At 47.3% G+C, this 16566-nt stretch overlaps 1 protein-coding gene across 1 annotated transcript in view; it reads right to left on the bottom strand.

The window, feature by feature from the left end:
- Positions 1 to 16566, bottom strand: part of daglb (diacylglycerol lipase, beta) — a 46230-nt gene that overhangs the window by 10577 nt on the left and 19087 nt on the right. Inside the window, exons 8-11 of the mRNA XM_052022517.1 lie at positions 14218 to 14301; positions 10523 to 10600; positions 6566 to 6646; positions 3637 to 3764 (exon numbers count right to left, since the gene is read on the bottom strand). Coding sequence (XP_051878477.1) covers positions 3637 to 3764; positions 6566 to 6646; positions 10523 to 10600; positions 14218 to 14301 — 371 coding nt within the window. The remainder of the gene's footprint in view (positions 1 to 3636; positions 3765 to 6565; positions 6647 to 10522; positions 10601 to 14217; positions 14302 to 16566) is intronic.

Here is a 16566-nt window from a genome sequence, read left to right as displayed (position 1 = left end):
CACCGAGTGACTTTGCCTCCACAGCCGCCTGTGGCAACACATTCCACAGATTCACCACTCTCTGGCTAAAGAAATTTCTCCGCATCTCTGTTCTGAATGGGCGCCCTTCAATCCTGAAGTCGTGCCCTCTTGTACTAGACTCCCCTACCGTGGGAAACAACTTTGCCAGATCTACTCTGTCCAGGCCTTTTAACATTCGAAATGTTTCTATGAGGTTCCCCCCTCATTCTTCTGAGCTCCAAGGAGTACAGCCCAAGAGCCGTCAAACATTCCTCGTATGTTAATAAGTAAATCACATGTAAATCAGCAATGCAGAAAACAACAACCTGAAGACTGTGGCTTTGACTCATTTAATCCTCACATGAAATAGGAGCAGGAGTAGGCCACCCGGCCCCTCAAACCTACCCCACCATTCAATATGATCATGGCTGATCTCTGCTGGTCTCAGCTCCTCCTCTGCACATTCCCCACGACCCTCAGTTCCTCGACCTTTCACATATTTATCTATCTCCACCTTAAATATCTAATGATCTGACCTGCCCCACCCTCGGGGACAGAATTCCAGAGATTCATTGCCCTCTGGGAGAAGGAATTTCTACGCACCTCAGTTTTAGATGACTGAACATAGAGCAGTACAGCACAGAACAGGCCCTTCGGCCCACAATGTTGTGCCAATAAAGCTAATCCCTCCTACCTACAGAATGCCCACATCCCTCCATTTTCCTCTCATTCATTTGCCCATCCAAGTCCCTCTTAAAAGCCCCCAATGAGTTTGCCTCCACCGCCCTATCAGGCAACGCATTCCAGGCATCCACCACTCTCTCAGTAAAAAACTTAACCCTCACGTCTGTTCTGAACCTACCCCCTCTCACCTTAAATGCATGCCCTCTGGTATTGGATCACTCAATAATGGGGAAAAGATATTGCTCGTCCACCCTATCTATGCCCCTCATAATTTTATACACTTCCAACAGATCACCCCTCAGCCTCCGCCGAGAAAAGAGCCTCTCCTGATAGCACATGCCCTCTAATCCAGGCAGCATCCTAGTAAACCTCCTCTGCACCCTCTCTAAAGCCTCGACATCCTTCCTATAGTGAGGTGACCAGAACTGCACGCAATACTCTAAATGCAGCCTAACCAGAGTTCTATAGAGATGCATCAGAACTTCTTGACCCCTGTACTCAATACCCCGATTAATAACTGCAAGCATTCCATAAGCCTTCTTAATCACCCTGTCGACCTGTGTAGCCACTTTCAATGAGTCATGGACTTGCACCCCAAGGTCTGTCTGCTCTTCAACACTGTTAAGGGTCTTGCCCTTTAGAGTGTACTGCCTCCGAGTGTACTGGCTCCTTATTTTGTAACTATGTCCCCTTGCTTGTGACTCTCCCGCAAGGATTAACGTCGATGTCCGCCCGCTCGGTCCCGTGCTACGTGAGAGAGCACCGGACACTTCCCATTTACTTGCCTCGTCATCACCCAGGTGATCCGATCTCAGAGGCTGGAGGAACCCTCCCAAAGTCCGGGAACAGGCAGGCTCGCCTGCACTCTGAAGGGAGGACAAGAGGCAACTGTTCCATCCTCAGGGGCCACACCTTTACTTGTTTAACCCGTGTACTAAAACTCCACAAGTTGGCAGTGGAGCAATCTTAACTCAATGAACAACAGGCTTTCAGCTCCGTATCCTAGTCCGTCTGACCATGCACTGACTGCCTGTGCTGATGGGCATGACTCAGGGTCAATATTTGTTTTTTTTTGTGGGGGGGGGGGGGGGGTTGGATTTTGCCAAAGCCACACTACAGGAAGGGGGTGGTAGCAATAGAGAGAGTGCAGAAGAGACACACCAGGGTGTTGCCAGGAACGGAGTACTGTAGTTACAAGGAAAGATTGGATAGACTGGGTTTGTTCTCCCTGGAACATAGGAGGCTGAAGTATGTTTATAAAATTATGGGGGCCGTAGAGAGGATAGACTGTCTTCCCCAGGGAAGGAACCTAGAACTAGAGGGCACAGGTTTAAGACAAAAGGGGATAAATTTAAAGGAGATCTGAGGGGCAGGTTTTTCTGCTGCCTGGATTAGAGGGCATGAGCTATGAGGAGAGGTTGGACAAACTTGGGTTGTTTTCTCTGGAGCGTCAGAGGCTGAGGGGAGACCTGATAGAAGTTTATAAGATTGTGAGAGGCACGGATAGGGTAGGCAGCCGGTATCTTTCTCCCAGGGTAGGAATGTCAGATACTAGAGGGCATGCATTTAAGGTGAGAGGGGGAAAGTTTAAAATATTTACAAGGAAGGTTTTTTTTAAAAAATACACGGAGTGGTGGGTGCCTGGAACGCGCTGCTGGGGGAGGTGGTGGAGGCAGATACAGTAGCAACATTTAAGGGGTATTTAGACAGCCATGAAGAGACAGGGAACAGAGGAATACAGACCACGTGCAGGCAGTTGGGATTAGTTAGATCGGCATCGTGGTGGGCACAGACAGTGTGGGCCGAAGGGCCTGTTCCTGTGCTGTACTGTTGTGTTTACACAGAGGATGGTGAATATCTGGAACGAGCTGCCAGAGGAGGTGATACAATTTAGAAGGTTTAAGAGGCATTCGGACGGGTACTTGGATAGAGTGGGATTGGGCGTGGATGAGGTGGGCTGCAAGGCCTGTTTCTGCGCTGAACGATTCCCTGAAACGTAACAGGGCATAAACTAATTTGAAGGGATTAGAAGATTCCAACACCATAAGGGGACACGGTAATCCATGACCAATGGTCCAAGACCATGCACGGACAACGCAGGATCGACACAGCGGGAATCACGGTGGGAGTAAGGTTTCTCATTGGATGGTACTCAGCTGTCAATCAGGCAGCGAGGGGGTCTCTGACTTGCAGTGGGCGGGGTTATGGAGGCAGGTGATCATGTGATAGAATCTCCAACCAAATCTGGCCAGTCACTGAGCAACAATCAAGTTGCACCTGATTGGTCCAGCCTACCACGGTGACCTTCAACCGCACAGCCTCTGCCAATGGAAAGTCCAGTGAAGAGGAGCCACTCAACATTAAACTACTCAAGGACAAGGTTGGTAATCTTTGGAATTCTCTCCTCCAGACGGCTTCGGGTGCTCAGTCCGTGGGGATTTTCACAGGATCAACAAACCTTAGACACTGGGAACATCTCTGAGGAGAGAGAAGTACGAGAGGACGTGGCTTTAGGGTGAAAGGGGAAAGGTTTAGGGGAACTTCTTCACTCAGGGAGTGGTGGGAGTGTGGAACGAGCTGCCATCTGACGTGGTAAATGCGGGCTCACTCTTAAAGTTTTAAGAATAAATTGGATGGATACATGGACGGGAGAGGTCTGGAGGGTTATGGACTGGGTGCAGGTCAATGGGACTAGAGGAGTAAAGTTTTGGCACAGACTAGGAGGGCCAAATGGCCTGTTTTCTGTGCTGTAGTGTTCTATGGTTCTATGGAACAGAATAATATGGGCGGCAGGCAGGAGAGAGGAGATACAACTTCACCGAGTCGAGGGACCATGTCACAGTTACAGTTCCCCAAGTGCAGAGTCCCTGCGTTAACGTTGGCTGAACGCTTCAGCAGACCATAGCCGCAGAGAGTGCCCGGCGCCACCTGACCGGCCCCTCAGTGGCTCACCTCAGCAGTCCTCCTGGTGGCGAGAACGCATAGCAACGCAGCTCTGGGTAGGAGGTGTGAAGCATAATGGCAAGGATGGAGGCAGCCCCTGCCCCCAGACTGTGGCCAGTCACAACCAGCTTGTATTCCTACGGAGAGAAACAGGCTTACTCCAGGAGCACACGATCACGGAGAACACCAGGGCTCGAGTTATAGGGAGAGGCTGAGACTGTTTTCCCTGGAGCGACGGAGGCTGAGGGGTGACCTTACAGAGGTTTATAAAATCACAAGGTGAACGGTTACCATCTTTTCCCCCCAGAGTCATCTAAAACTAGAAGGTATCAGTTTCAGGTGAGAGGGGAAAGGTTTAAAGGGGATCTGAGGGGCAAGATTTTCCCACGCAGAGGGTGGTGAGTATATGGAATGAGCTGCCAGAAGAGGTGGTGGAGGTGGGTACACAACGTTGAAAAACCTTGTGTAAAAGGCAACTGGAAATGTAAGGGTTAAACTGGACATGTAAGGGTTAATGGTGTGCAGCCATTATTGCTTCAACCATGGTGTGACTATAGTTATGGCTATAAGTTGTGCAGGTGCTGGTGAGAAACAAAGAAGTGCTTAAGACATATTGCTAAAAGTTTGCTGTAAGCAACTGCCCTAGTATGTGCAGTTTCCCACGCACAGTAGGCTTCTTTAGATTAAGTACAAAAGGAGGGACACTAACATGTAAGTCTCAGAGTGGGGATCAGTACAGAGCTCGGGTTACACTGTTTACTCTTTCTCTGTATCCCTCACTCCCACTAGCATTAAATAATAAAGCATTAATTGTACGCTCCTTGGTTCTGCTGTTGTCTGCTTTATTACAGTGTGGGTCGACTTTTACACTTGGACAGGCAGATGGATAGGAAAGGTTTAGAGGGATATGGACCAGAGATCGGCAAATGGGACAATGTTTGATAGGCACCTTGGTCAGCATGGACGAGTTAGGCTAAAGGGTCAGTTTCGATGCTGTGTTAATGTGAATCTATAAGCAGGAGCATTAAATGGATATCCCCTTCCCTCCCCAGAGCAGCCAAGAGAACACTACAAGGAGGATCTGTTGCTGGGCTTATACGTTTGGTTGTCTATAATGCTGGCCTAACAGAAGTAGTCAGAGAGAGAATCATCTTCCACTCAGTGCTTTCAGAATGGGGAACATCATAAACAACTCCTTCAGTCAGCAAAGTACAGAGGTTAACATTCAGCTTGTTAAAAGGGAAGTCCCTTAAAGAAATTCCAGGAAGTTCTCCACAAAGGAACTGGTTTAATCATTTACATGTAATCAATCCAGAGAAACAAACCTCACAGCACACTAGGAATGTATGGAGTACAAGACAGAAGAACTGGATAATTTAAAATGCAGGCAGTTGAACAAAGGGTTAGTTTAGTGTGTACAAGGGATAAGATGGCTGTGATTGCTCCCCCCTGCTATTCACTGCCAGGAAAGTTAGTAACCAGAGCTCTTAGATTCAGGTAAATCACTTAAAGAACCAGAGGGAAGAGATTTTATTTTAATCCAAGTTACTAAAATCCAATATGCTCTCCAAGAGGATGTGGATGTAAATTCAATAGCTGCTTGCAAAAGGCATTTTAAACGCTTGAAAATTACAGGGCTGTGGGGAAAGAGAAGGTGAGTGGGATTAATTGGATAGTCTCAAAGAGCCAACACCAGACATTGTGGGCCAAATGGCCTCAGTGCCTCTTCTTGCTCTGATAACACAAGAACAGGTACATTGGATCAGCAACTAGATATTTGTATCAAGGGGAGCCTGATGTACAAATGCTGAACCCAGCTGGGCACAGCCAGATCCCATAAACAGCAATTTGATTCTAACCAGGTTTCCTTGTTTAAAAAAAAAGGCTATGTGTTGGTCACCTAACCATAGGAAGGATATCAGTAAGATTGAAAGAGTGCAGAGGAGATTTACTAGAACGTTGCCGGGTCTTCAGGAGTTGAGTTACAGGGAAAGGTTGAACAGGTTAGGACTTCATTCCTTGGAGTGTAGAAGAATGAGAGCAGATTTGATAGAGGTTTACAAAATTATGAGGGGTATAGACAGAGTTAATGCGAGCAGGCTCCTTCCACCTAGATTAGGAGAGAGAAGTACGAGAGGACATGGCTTTAGGGTGAAGGGGGAAAGGTTTAGGGGGAACATTAGCGGGAACTTCTTCACTCAGAGAGTGGTGGGAGTGTGGAGCGAGCTGCCATCTGACGTGGTAAATGTGGGCTCACTCTAAAGTCTTAAGGATAAATTGGATGGATGCATGGACGGGAGAGGTCTGGAGGGTTATGGACCGGGTGCAGGTCAATGGGACGAGAGGAATAAAGTTTCAGCACAGACTAGAAGGGCCGAATGGCCTGTTTTCTGTGCTGTAGTGTTCTATGGTTCTATGGTTGAATATTATATGGAGTACTGTGGACAATATCTCCCCTCCCCTTGAAAATACTCCTCTGAGGACTTGTGCATCCATCCGAGGCCACAGACCTAAGCTTAAGAAATTTTGTGCTCAGATCTGTGGTCTGGGATCTTAACCAGTGACTGTCAGGAAAGCCTACCCGGGGCTCTGGCTAAGGAAGGAATTGAACATTTGTATAGCTCCTGATAGGGTCTGCTTTCATGCACTGTGCTGATCAGCTGCTGCATGCAAAGCCAACAGTGCAGGCAAGCAAGGACAAGCAGAACAATTCAGTTCTTTCAGTCAGGATACGGCATTCATAACAAACTGCTTTCTTTAAAACAGGATCAGTAAGATATCCTGGACTGACAGTAAAGATAGCTGGGGTCAGATGGCCTTTGTCAGGATTGTAATTTGAATGCCCCGAGCGACCCCGTCTCTGCTCTTCCAGCTATTCTCAGAAAACTGAGGCGGGTTAGACAGGCCAGTGCTCAAAAACAGTAACCGACAGACTCACAGGAACAATGGCGAAGGCTTGGCTCAAAATCCCGTCGTCCATTAACTTCTTGTAAATGTAAGTCGCTGCCTGGAGGATGCCCTGAAAAGACAGAGTTTTTGTGGGTTAGTTCACTGTGGCAACCACTTCCAATGACAAGGCTGGGACGGTTGCTGGCCAGGACAACACACAGTGTAGTGATTATGGTCCAGGACTAGTAACCCGACAGTCTGGGCTGTCATTCCAGGGAGGTAAGTTTGAATCCAACCACGGAAACTGGGAATTTGAATTTGGTTCATTAAGTTAGTCCCAGAGATGGTGAACCAGGAAACCACCAGATTGTTGCAAAACATCTGGTCACTAACATCCTCCAAGAGAGGAAATCTTAATCTATATACACTCCAGACCCAGCAAGCCACACAATTTAACACCATTTATAGATGGACAATTAGATTTAGATTTAAGATTTAAGATATCTTTATTAGTTACATGTACATCAAAACACACAGTGAAATACATCCTTTGCATAGAGCGTTCTGGGGGCAGCCCACAAGCGTCGCCATGCTTCCGGCGCCAACATAGCATGCCCACAACTTCCTAACCCGTACATCTTTGGAATGTGGGAGGAAACCGGAGCACCCGGAGGAAACCCACGCAGACACGGGGAGAACGTACAAACTCCTTACAGACAGCGGCTGGAATTGAACCCGGATCGCTGGCACTGTAATAGCGTTATGCTAACCGCTACACTACCGTGCCTGCCAGAGACATCCACACTCTGAATGATTAAAGAGTGCAATCTTTCACTTCCAACTCACTACATCCCATTCTGCACAGAATCCCCCCTTCCCACCCCCATCCCATTACACCACAACTTGGACAGTCAGAGACTTTTTCCCAGGGCGACAATGGCTAACACAAGGGGACATAATTTTAAGGTGATTGGAGGATGTTATCAGGGGGATATCAAGGGTAAGTTTTTTTTTACACAGAGAGTGGTGTGTGGAATGCACTGCTGGCAGAGGTTGTGGGGGCAAATACATTAGGGACATTTAAGACACTCTTAGATAGACACATGAATGATAGAGAAATGGGGGACTATGTGGGAGAGAAGGGTTAGATAGATCTTAGAGCAGGCCAGCAGCTCTTCTTCATTAGGAGCTTGAGGAGATTCAGTATGTCACCAAAGGCTCTTGCAAATTTCTACAGATGCACAGTGGAGAGTATTCTGACTGGTTGCATCACCACCTGGTATGGAGGCTCCAATGCACAAGATTGCAAGAGGCTGCAGAGGGTTGTAGACTCAGCCGGCTCCATCACAGGCACAACCCTCCCCACCATTGAGGACATCTTCAAGAGGTGGTGCCTCAAAAAGGAGGTGCCCATCACTAAGGACCCTCACCACCCAGGACACGCCTTCTTCACGTTACTACCATCAGGGAGGAGGTACAGGAGCCTGAAGACCCTCAGTCAACGGTTCAGGAACAGCTTCTTCCCCTCAGCCATCAGATTTCTGAACGGTCCGTGAACCCATGAACACTACCTCATTATTCCTTTTTTGCACTATTTATTTTGTAATTTACAGTAATCTTTATGTCTTGTGCTGTACTGCTGCCACAAAACAACACATTTCACAACATACATCAGTGATAATAAACCTGATTCTGATAATATTATTTGTTAAGCTAACAAAACATTCAGTTTATTCAATTTATGGGAGAATTTATGTGGAGTTGGATTTCTGTAAATCAGGCCTTCTGTAACCCAGACAGACCTCGTAACCTGCGGAGCCAATGAACCAACAGTCAACGGAAACACAAGACACAGCAGATCCTGGAATCTGAAGCAAAAAAAAACAAACTGCTGGAGGAACTCAGCGGGTCAGGCAGTGTCCGTGGAGGGAAATGGACAGTCGACGTTTCGGGTCAGGTCCGGATGAGGAGTCTCAACCTGAAAAGTTCATTTCCCTCCACAGATGCTGCCTGACCCACTGAGTTCCTCTGGCGGCTTGGTTCTTGCAGCACTCAATGGAAGCTCGACAGTGCCCTCTGCTGTGGGGATCTTGCCTCTGACCCTTCAAGACTCTCCCTGAACCTGCTCTGGACTGAGGGAGCTCGCAAATTCACTCCACTGCCAGCGCACATGGCAGTGGGACTTCAAATTCAAGTAATTCCATTTGGGTTAAAAGGCTGGTTTCAATAAAAGGAGATCGTGAAACATCAGATTATTATAAAACCCATCTGCTTCACCAACATCTTTCAAAGAAGGTAAATTGGTTTATTATTGTCACATGTACCGAGATACAGCGATAAACCTTGTTTGGCATACCATCCATACAGATCATTCCACTGAGGCCGTACAAGGGAAGGCAATAACAGAATGCAGAAGTGTTACAGAGAAAGAAATCTGCCCCTAGGTAGTGGGGTGATGCAGCTTCCGAACCCACCAGTCTGAAATGGTTAGGCTACAACCAAAGGCAGGCAACAAACTCCAGTCCCACCAGCAACTTCCACACCCCAAGGGTGAATAAATGTAAAACACCTTAACCTCAGGTGCTGACCTGAAACTCAAATCAGATGGTCTAAGGCTTCAACTAATGTTACAACACAAACAGGAACTCTCCCCAGCTATGCAGAGTAGAATTTTACTGAAGTACTTATTGCTAATGAACTAAGTGGCTTGCTGGGCCATTTTATACAAGATACCTTGATGTGAATTTGAAATCACTGACCGGACACCTTGCTGTGAATTTAAAATCACTGACTGGATACCTTGGTGTGAATTTGAAATCACGGACCTGACACCTTGCTGTGAATTTGAAATCACGGACCTGACACCTTGGTGTGAATTTGAAATCACTGGCCGGACACCTTGGTGTGAATTTGAAATCACTGAACAGACACCTTGGAGTGAATTTGAAATCAGCGACCAGACCTGGTAAGGAAGGCAGATTTTCAGATAGCTTCACCATCACCATTACATTTTACTCTGGATTTGTACTTACTTCACTGAACTGAATTCCCCAATGGCTTTCAAACTCTTTTACTTTTCATTCAAGGGGTGTGGGCTGCGCAGGCTGAGCCAGCATTTAATTGCCCGTCCCTGATTGCCCCTGAGAAGGTGGTGATGAGCACCTTCTGGCTGGCAGAGGTGGTGGGCTTGGAAGGTGCTGCCTAAGGAGTCTCGGTGAGTTGCTGCAGTGCATCCTGTAGACGGTACACACTGCTGCTGCTGTGTGTGGGTGGTGGGGTGAAGGAGTGGTGGTAAATCTAGCAGGCAGCGTCCAGCTTCCTGAGTGTTGTTGAAGCTGCACTCCTCCAGGCAAGTGGAGAGTGTTGCCTCACACTCCTGACCTGAGCCTTGTAGATGGTGGACAGGCTTTGGGGAGTGCGGGGGTGAGCTACTCGCCTCAGGACCCTAGCCTCTGACCTGCTCTTGTAGTCACAGTGTGTTTGTGGCCACTCCTGTTCAGTTTCCTGTCAGTGGTAACCCCCAGCATATTGAAAGTGGGGGATTCAGTGATGGGAATGCCATTGAACATCAGGGCATGAGAACTGGATTTTCTCTCATCATTGCCTGGCACTTGTGAGGTGTGAATGTTACTTGCCACCTATCAGTCCAAGCCTTGCTGCATTTAGATGTGGACTGCTTTATTATCTGTGGAGCTGTGAACAATTCTGAACATTGTGCAATCATCAGCAAACATCCCTCCTTCTGACCTATTGAATAAACAGTCAGTCAATGATGAAGCAGCTGCAGATGGTTGGGCCCAGGACACTACCCCAAGGAAGTCCTGCAGAGATGTCCTGTGGCCCAGAATCAATGGTCAGGCCACGAGATTATTAGTGCAACGAGAACTGCAAAGAAGCTGGACTCCTGAAGCTAAAACAGGTGCAGAAATGTAGCTTTAACAATTTTAATTTGCAACATCCGGTTATTCTCATTGGACGGTCAACATAGATTGAGTGGAACACCTACCTTGTGTGCCAAACGTTCTCCCGTCACCCTGCTAACGTTCAACGCCTCACAGTGCGCACATAAATCCGTCAACGCATCCTACAGGTTGAAACAAGCGTTAGAGCAGTCACAGAAGCTGGGCGCACCGGAAGCAAGAATACACTCCTCCCTTAGAGTCAGAACGAAAAACATTTCCAGCTCATTTTGCTCCCTCCATTTGTTCGTTCCCAGGTCAGGAAAACACTAGTCTAGAACCATAGAACACTACAGCACAGAAAAAAGGCCATTCGGCCCTTCTAGTCTGTGCCAAAACTTTATTCTGCTAATCCCAATGACCTGCACCCAGTCCGTAACCCTCCAGACCTCTCCCGTCCATGTATCTATCCAATTTATTCTTAAAACTTAAGAGTGAGCCCACATTTACCGCAGCTCGCTCCACACTCCCACCACTCTCTGTGTGAAGAAGTTCCCCCTAAACCTTTCCCCTTTCACCCTAAAGCCATGTCCTCTCATACTTCTCTCTCCTAATCTAGGTGGAAAGAGCCTGCTCGCATTAACTCTGTTTATACCCGTCATAATTTTGTAAACCTCTGTCAAATCTCCCCTCATTCTTCTACGCTTCAAGGAATAAAGTCCTAACCTGTTCAATCTTTCCCTGTAACTCAACTCCTGAAGACCCGGAAACGTTCTAGTAAATCCTTGTTTTCGAACCTTATTTTGATCCTCTCTTTATATAGAACAGTACAGCACTAGAACTGGCCCTTCAGCCCACAAAGTCTGCACTGACCATGATACCAATGTAAACTAACCCCATCCGCCTGCACCTGACCCATATTCCTCCATTCCCTGCACGTTGACGTTATGTTTAAATGCTTTTTAAATCAGGTCTGCATCCACTACCAGCCCTGGCGGCATGTCCCAGGGACCCACCAGTGTGTGGGAATAAAAACTTGCCCCACACATCTCCTTTAAACTTTCCCCTCTCATCTCAAAGCTGTGCCCTCTAGTATTAGACATATCCACCCTGGGAAGAAAAACCCTGACCGTCTACCCTATCTATGCCTCTCATAATTTTGTAAACTTCTATCAGGTCTCCCCTCAGCCTCTGATGAGCTGGAGAAAATAACCCAGGTTTGTCCAACCTCTCCTTATAGCTAATACTCTCTAATCCAGGCAGCATGCTGGTGAACATTTATCGGCACCCCCTGCAAAGCCTCCACATCCTTCCTGTAATGGGGTGACCAGAACTGCTCACACATGCAACCTAACCAAAGTTTGTTTTTATAGAGCTGCAGCATGACTTCCTGTCTCTTGTACTCAGTGCCCTGGCCATGCATACACCAGCTTTACTGCCCTATCTACTTGTGTTGCCACTTTCAGGGAGCTATGGACTTTATTTACAGTTTGTGAACTTTAGAGCTTTAAACCTCTCGTGTTTATTTTTGAACCCCCCCTGGCTTTGAGCCTCCCTCTCTCACTCATGTCCTCCATCCCTACGACCCTCAAGATCCTTCTGGTCTTGTGCTGGGAGCAGATCTTCATCGTTCCACTACTTCGGCTGCTAAAGCCCCAGGCTGTGAAATTCCCTCCACAAATCTCTCCAGCACTCATTTTGCCCTCACCATTCCAGCTCGGAAATGGTGTGGATATAGGACACAGAATATTATAGGAACAGGCCATTTGGCCCACTTTGTCTCTGCCAATTTAAACTGCATATGGTCTGTATCCCTTCATTCCCTGCCTCCTCACTTACCTGTCTTAAACCTCCCCTGGCAGCATGTTCCAGGCACCTACTGCTCTCTATGTAAAAATAAACTTGCCTCATTAACCTCCTTTAAATTTGTACCTTCTCACCTTAAACCTATGCCCTGAGGGAAAAGGCTCCGATGATCTACCCTGTTTAAGCTTCTCATAATTTTATAAACTTCTATCAGGTCTCCCCTCACCCCGAGTAGTGAACTGAGTAGCCAAATTGATGAGGTAAGGGTGAATTAACACCTTAAATCGCAGCACCATTCAACAGTGAGGACTGCAGATGTTGGAATCTGGAGACACAGACACGCACCCACACACACGCACGCGCACACACACACACACGCACACACACGCACACAAACTGCTGGAGGAACTCGGCGAGTCAGGCAGCATCTTTGGAGGTGTTGGATTCGACTGTTTTAATTAGTTTTTTTAACATGTAAAGTGTTTAATACACCTCAAGTGGCTGCACGAGGAATGGCCGCTTACTAGCTTATTGGTTCATCCATAGGTGAATATGTGCTTTTTTCATTGGTTGGTTTGGCCACAGGTATCTAATAGGTTTCCTGATTGGACTATTGTTAGCTAAGGAGGCCCTCTTATCTCAGGTATAAAAGGTGTCGCTTTTTGTTAATCTCTCTCTTGCTCTCCTCCTCCCTGGCCTGAGCTCATCTTTAGTTCCCTTTGTCTCGGCTCATCAAAGCTAGTGCCGTGCGCTCTGTGACTGTTTCTTTGTTTTAAACTTTTCCAGTACAACGTTGTGAAGCACCGAGTTGTTCCTGGACTCCTGAAAGAACCTGTGGATTCAAAAATAACCAGATCCGACAGAGGGAAATGGACAGTGGATGTTTCAGGTCGAGACCCTTCATCTGGACCGGCGAGGGGTCTCGACCAGAAACATCCACTGTCCATTTCCCTCCACAGATGCTGCCCGACCCACTGAGTTCCCCAGCTCCTTTGTGCATGGCTTTTTCATTCAACAGTGATGCCACTGACCCACAGCTCAATGTGACCGAGTGTCACACAGATCCTCCAATGCCAGCATAACCAGCACTCACGGAACCGTGTGCAACATGGCCAGAAGTTTTATTTAACTTCAAAGCAAACTCATCTAAACCACCAGGGTTTAAGGTGCATATCGACCCTGGGACAGAGAGCCACGAGGGGGAGCTCATGAGTCCTGAGTTCTGAGCTCAACTGAATCAGATTTATTATCACTGACTTAGATGATGTGAAATTTGTTGTCTTACAGCAACAATACAGTGCAAATTACCATAAATTACAAAAATCAAATAGTCCAAACAAAAAAGGAATAACAGGGTGGTGTTCATGGGTTCATGGACCATTCAGAAATCTGATGGCAGAGGGGGAGAAGCTGTTCCTGAATCATTGAGTGTGGGTCTTCAGGCACCTCCTCCCCGATGGTAGTAACGAGAAGAGGGCACGTCCCGGGTGGCGAGGGTCCTCGGTGACGGATGCCGCCTTCTTGAGGCGCCGCCTCTTGAAGATGCCCTCGAGGGCGGGGAGGGCTGTGACATACATGTGGTTCAGTGAACAGAACAGGTGTGGAGTAAATGGAGAGGTGGACTTCGCCATGAGACTGAGGAGGGGCAGAGCCGGCACCAGTCAAATTCAAACCCAAAACACAGGGCAAGCCAAAGAGCCAGTGGTCCAGGGCCAGGAGGCGTAGCAGTGCCACTGCAGGCAGCCGCCTACACTCCAAGGCTCTGCTCTTGCACTGGGCTGTGGAGCTGTGGACAGCTACTGGCTACACAACGCACTCCACTGGGAGGATGACAAGTCTGCCCGCATTACTTCAATGGGACAGTAGCCAATTCACGTCAGGCACCACGTTCGTGCGTAAATAGATAAATAAACAGATTCCAGATACCTTCCACTCAATACAATTCAGCCTTCAAAATCTGCACAACTGAAGCTTAAAAAACCAAGAGGGAACTCACCTCCAGTGAAAGGGTTCCTCGCACAGCCACCACCACTGCCTCCTTCTTGTGATCCAGTGCCACGAAAAAGGGAATTTCGTAAATCTGTACCATGGGGTGAAAATAAAATGTGGAGATTTACGACTGTCCTCTCACAACCGACAGCTCCCAATCCCCTGATGTCACCTTTCGTACTGAATACTGATTACATGCGGGCGTGCTCTCAATGGTTAAATAACCCTACAAGGTGGAAATCACCAAAGGCTGTCAATGTGCAGACACCCCCTGCCTCTGTCACAGGCTGGCTGACAGTGATGGGGCAAGACCCAGCACTCGTCTACACTCACCAAAGCTGCTACAAGTTTGTGGCAGTTTAAACTTAGAATTAAAGCCCATCAGTGCAAGATGGTGCCGGAGCGTGGCGACTCGTTGCAAGCTGCTCTCTACAGATCTGCTCATTACCCTGACTATAATCGTTCCACACTTTTAAACTTAAATTCTAGGTCACTTACTATTACTAACAATGTTCTTTTAAATCTTCTTACAGGGCTGGCGGTCTTCCGACCTCCAGGAACGACTGTGAAGCAGACCTGACTCTCTGTAGCTGTGACACTTTACTCTGTACTGTTACTGTTTTTACCTGTACGACATCAATGCACTCTGTACTAACTCAATGTAACTGCACTGTGTAATGAACTGACCTGTACTATCGGTTTGCAAGAAAAGTTTTTCACTGTACCTTGGTACAAGTGACAATAATAAACCAATACCAAACGCCAAATATTCCCTGAGCAGTCGCCAGTGATAACCTCCCCAAATGCTTATTCTTCTATTCCTAAAAACCTCCAATGGAATAACAGCACCTGACTCTGCGAAGGACAAGCTTTGCAATAGTCAAATCCGTGTTACAAAGAAACAAAAGCAGCTCGTACACCAGCGAGGGTTAACTCGCACTTTACAACATCCTTACACACCTCTGTGTGAGTAAGACCACAAGATATAGGAGCAGAATTAGGCCATTCGGCCCATTGAGTCTCTGCCATTCACATGGCTGATTTCGTTTTCCTCACCCCCCTTCTCCCACCTTCTCCCCATGACCCTTCACCCCCTCACCAATCAAGAACCCATCAATCTCTGTCTTAATGACTTGGCCTCCACCGCCCTCTGTGGCGACGGATTCCACAGATTCACCACCCTCTGGCTGAAGAACTTCCTCCTCATCTCAGTTTTAAAGGGATATCCCTTTATTCTGAGGCTGTGCCCTCAGATCCCGGACTCTCCCACTGATGGAAACATCCTCTCCACGTCCGCTCTATCCAGGCTTTTCAGTATCCGGGAGGTTTCAATGAGATCCCCCCTCATCCTTCTGAACGCCATCGAGTACAGGCACAGAGACATCAAATACTCCTCGTACGTTAACCCTTTCGTTCCTGGGATCATTCTTGTGAACCTCCTCTGGACCCTCTCCACATCTTTCCTTAGATGCAGGGTTCAAAAGTGCTGTTCAACTATTTTAACACAGGTTACAAACACCTGACTAAAGGACACCCTTCTACATACAAACAAGCTCCCATAATATAATTAAATTCAAAAGTCCAACGTTTACACAAACATTTGTTCCTACAAATGGCAGAACTAGTTTCCTCTCTCTCTCTCTCCACTTTTAGTAATTGTTCTTTCTTATCAGTCTTATGTGCTTTCGATACCCTTCATCAGAGTACTGTGGAGGTGTGGTGACCGTGATTTCTGTGTATTTTCCGACTTACAGACAAAATCGACTTATGGACATCTGTAAAATCAGAACCCATTTGTTACCTGGTGTGGCCTGTATAGAGATTTGACATCTATTTGCACAAAGCAATGAGGCGAACACCAAACCAGAGACGTTTTCCCCAGGGTGAAAATGGCTCACGTGAGGGGCCATAATTTTTAAGGTGATTGGAGGAAGGTATAAGGGGGAGGTCAGGGGTAAGTTTTTTTTTTACACAGAGAGTGGTGGGTGCATGGAACGCACGGCCGGCAGAGGTTGTGGGGGTAGATACATTATGGACATTTAAGAGACTCTTAGATAGACACATGAATGATAGAGAAATGGAGGGCTATGTGGGAGGGAAGGGTTAGGTAGATCTTAGAGCAGAATAAAATGTCGGCACAACATCATGGGCTGAAGGGCCTGTACTGTGTTGTAGTGTTCCATGTTCTAAACACATTCGCTCTTTAACACAAGGTACTGGGAGAATTCTTACTAAAGTGCCCTGAAGCCTTCTTAGACGGACAGTGCTGAAGTCTGATAAGCAGTACCACTGGCAGTGTTCTGGCCTTGCAGTAACACTCCTCCAACAACATGCTGTGGGACCACCCTCCAATCGT

The sequence above is a fragment of the Pristis pectinata genome, chromosome 8, assembly GCF_009764475.1.
Source record: "Pristis pectinata isolate sPriPec2 chromosome 8, sPriPec2.1.pri, whole genome shotgun sequence".
In the NCBI taxonomy this organism is placed as follows: Eukaryota; Metazoa; Chordata; class Chondrichthyes; order Rhinopristiformes; family Pristidae; genus Pristis; species Pristis pectinata.
This window is presented reverse-complemented; position numbering and strand designations above follow the sequence as displayed.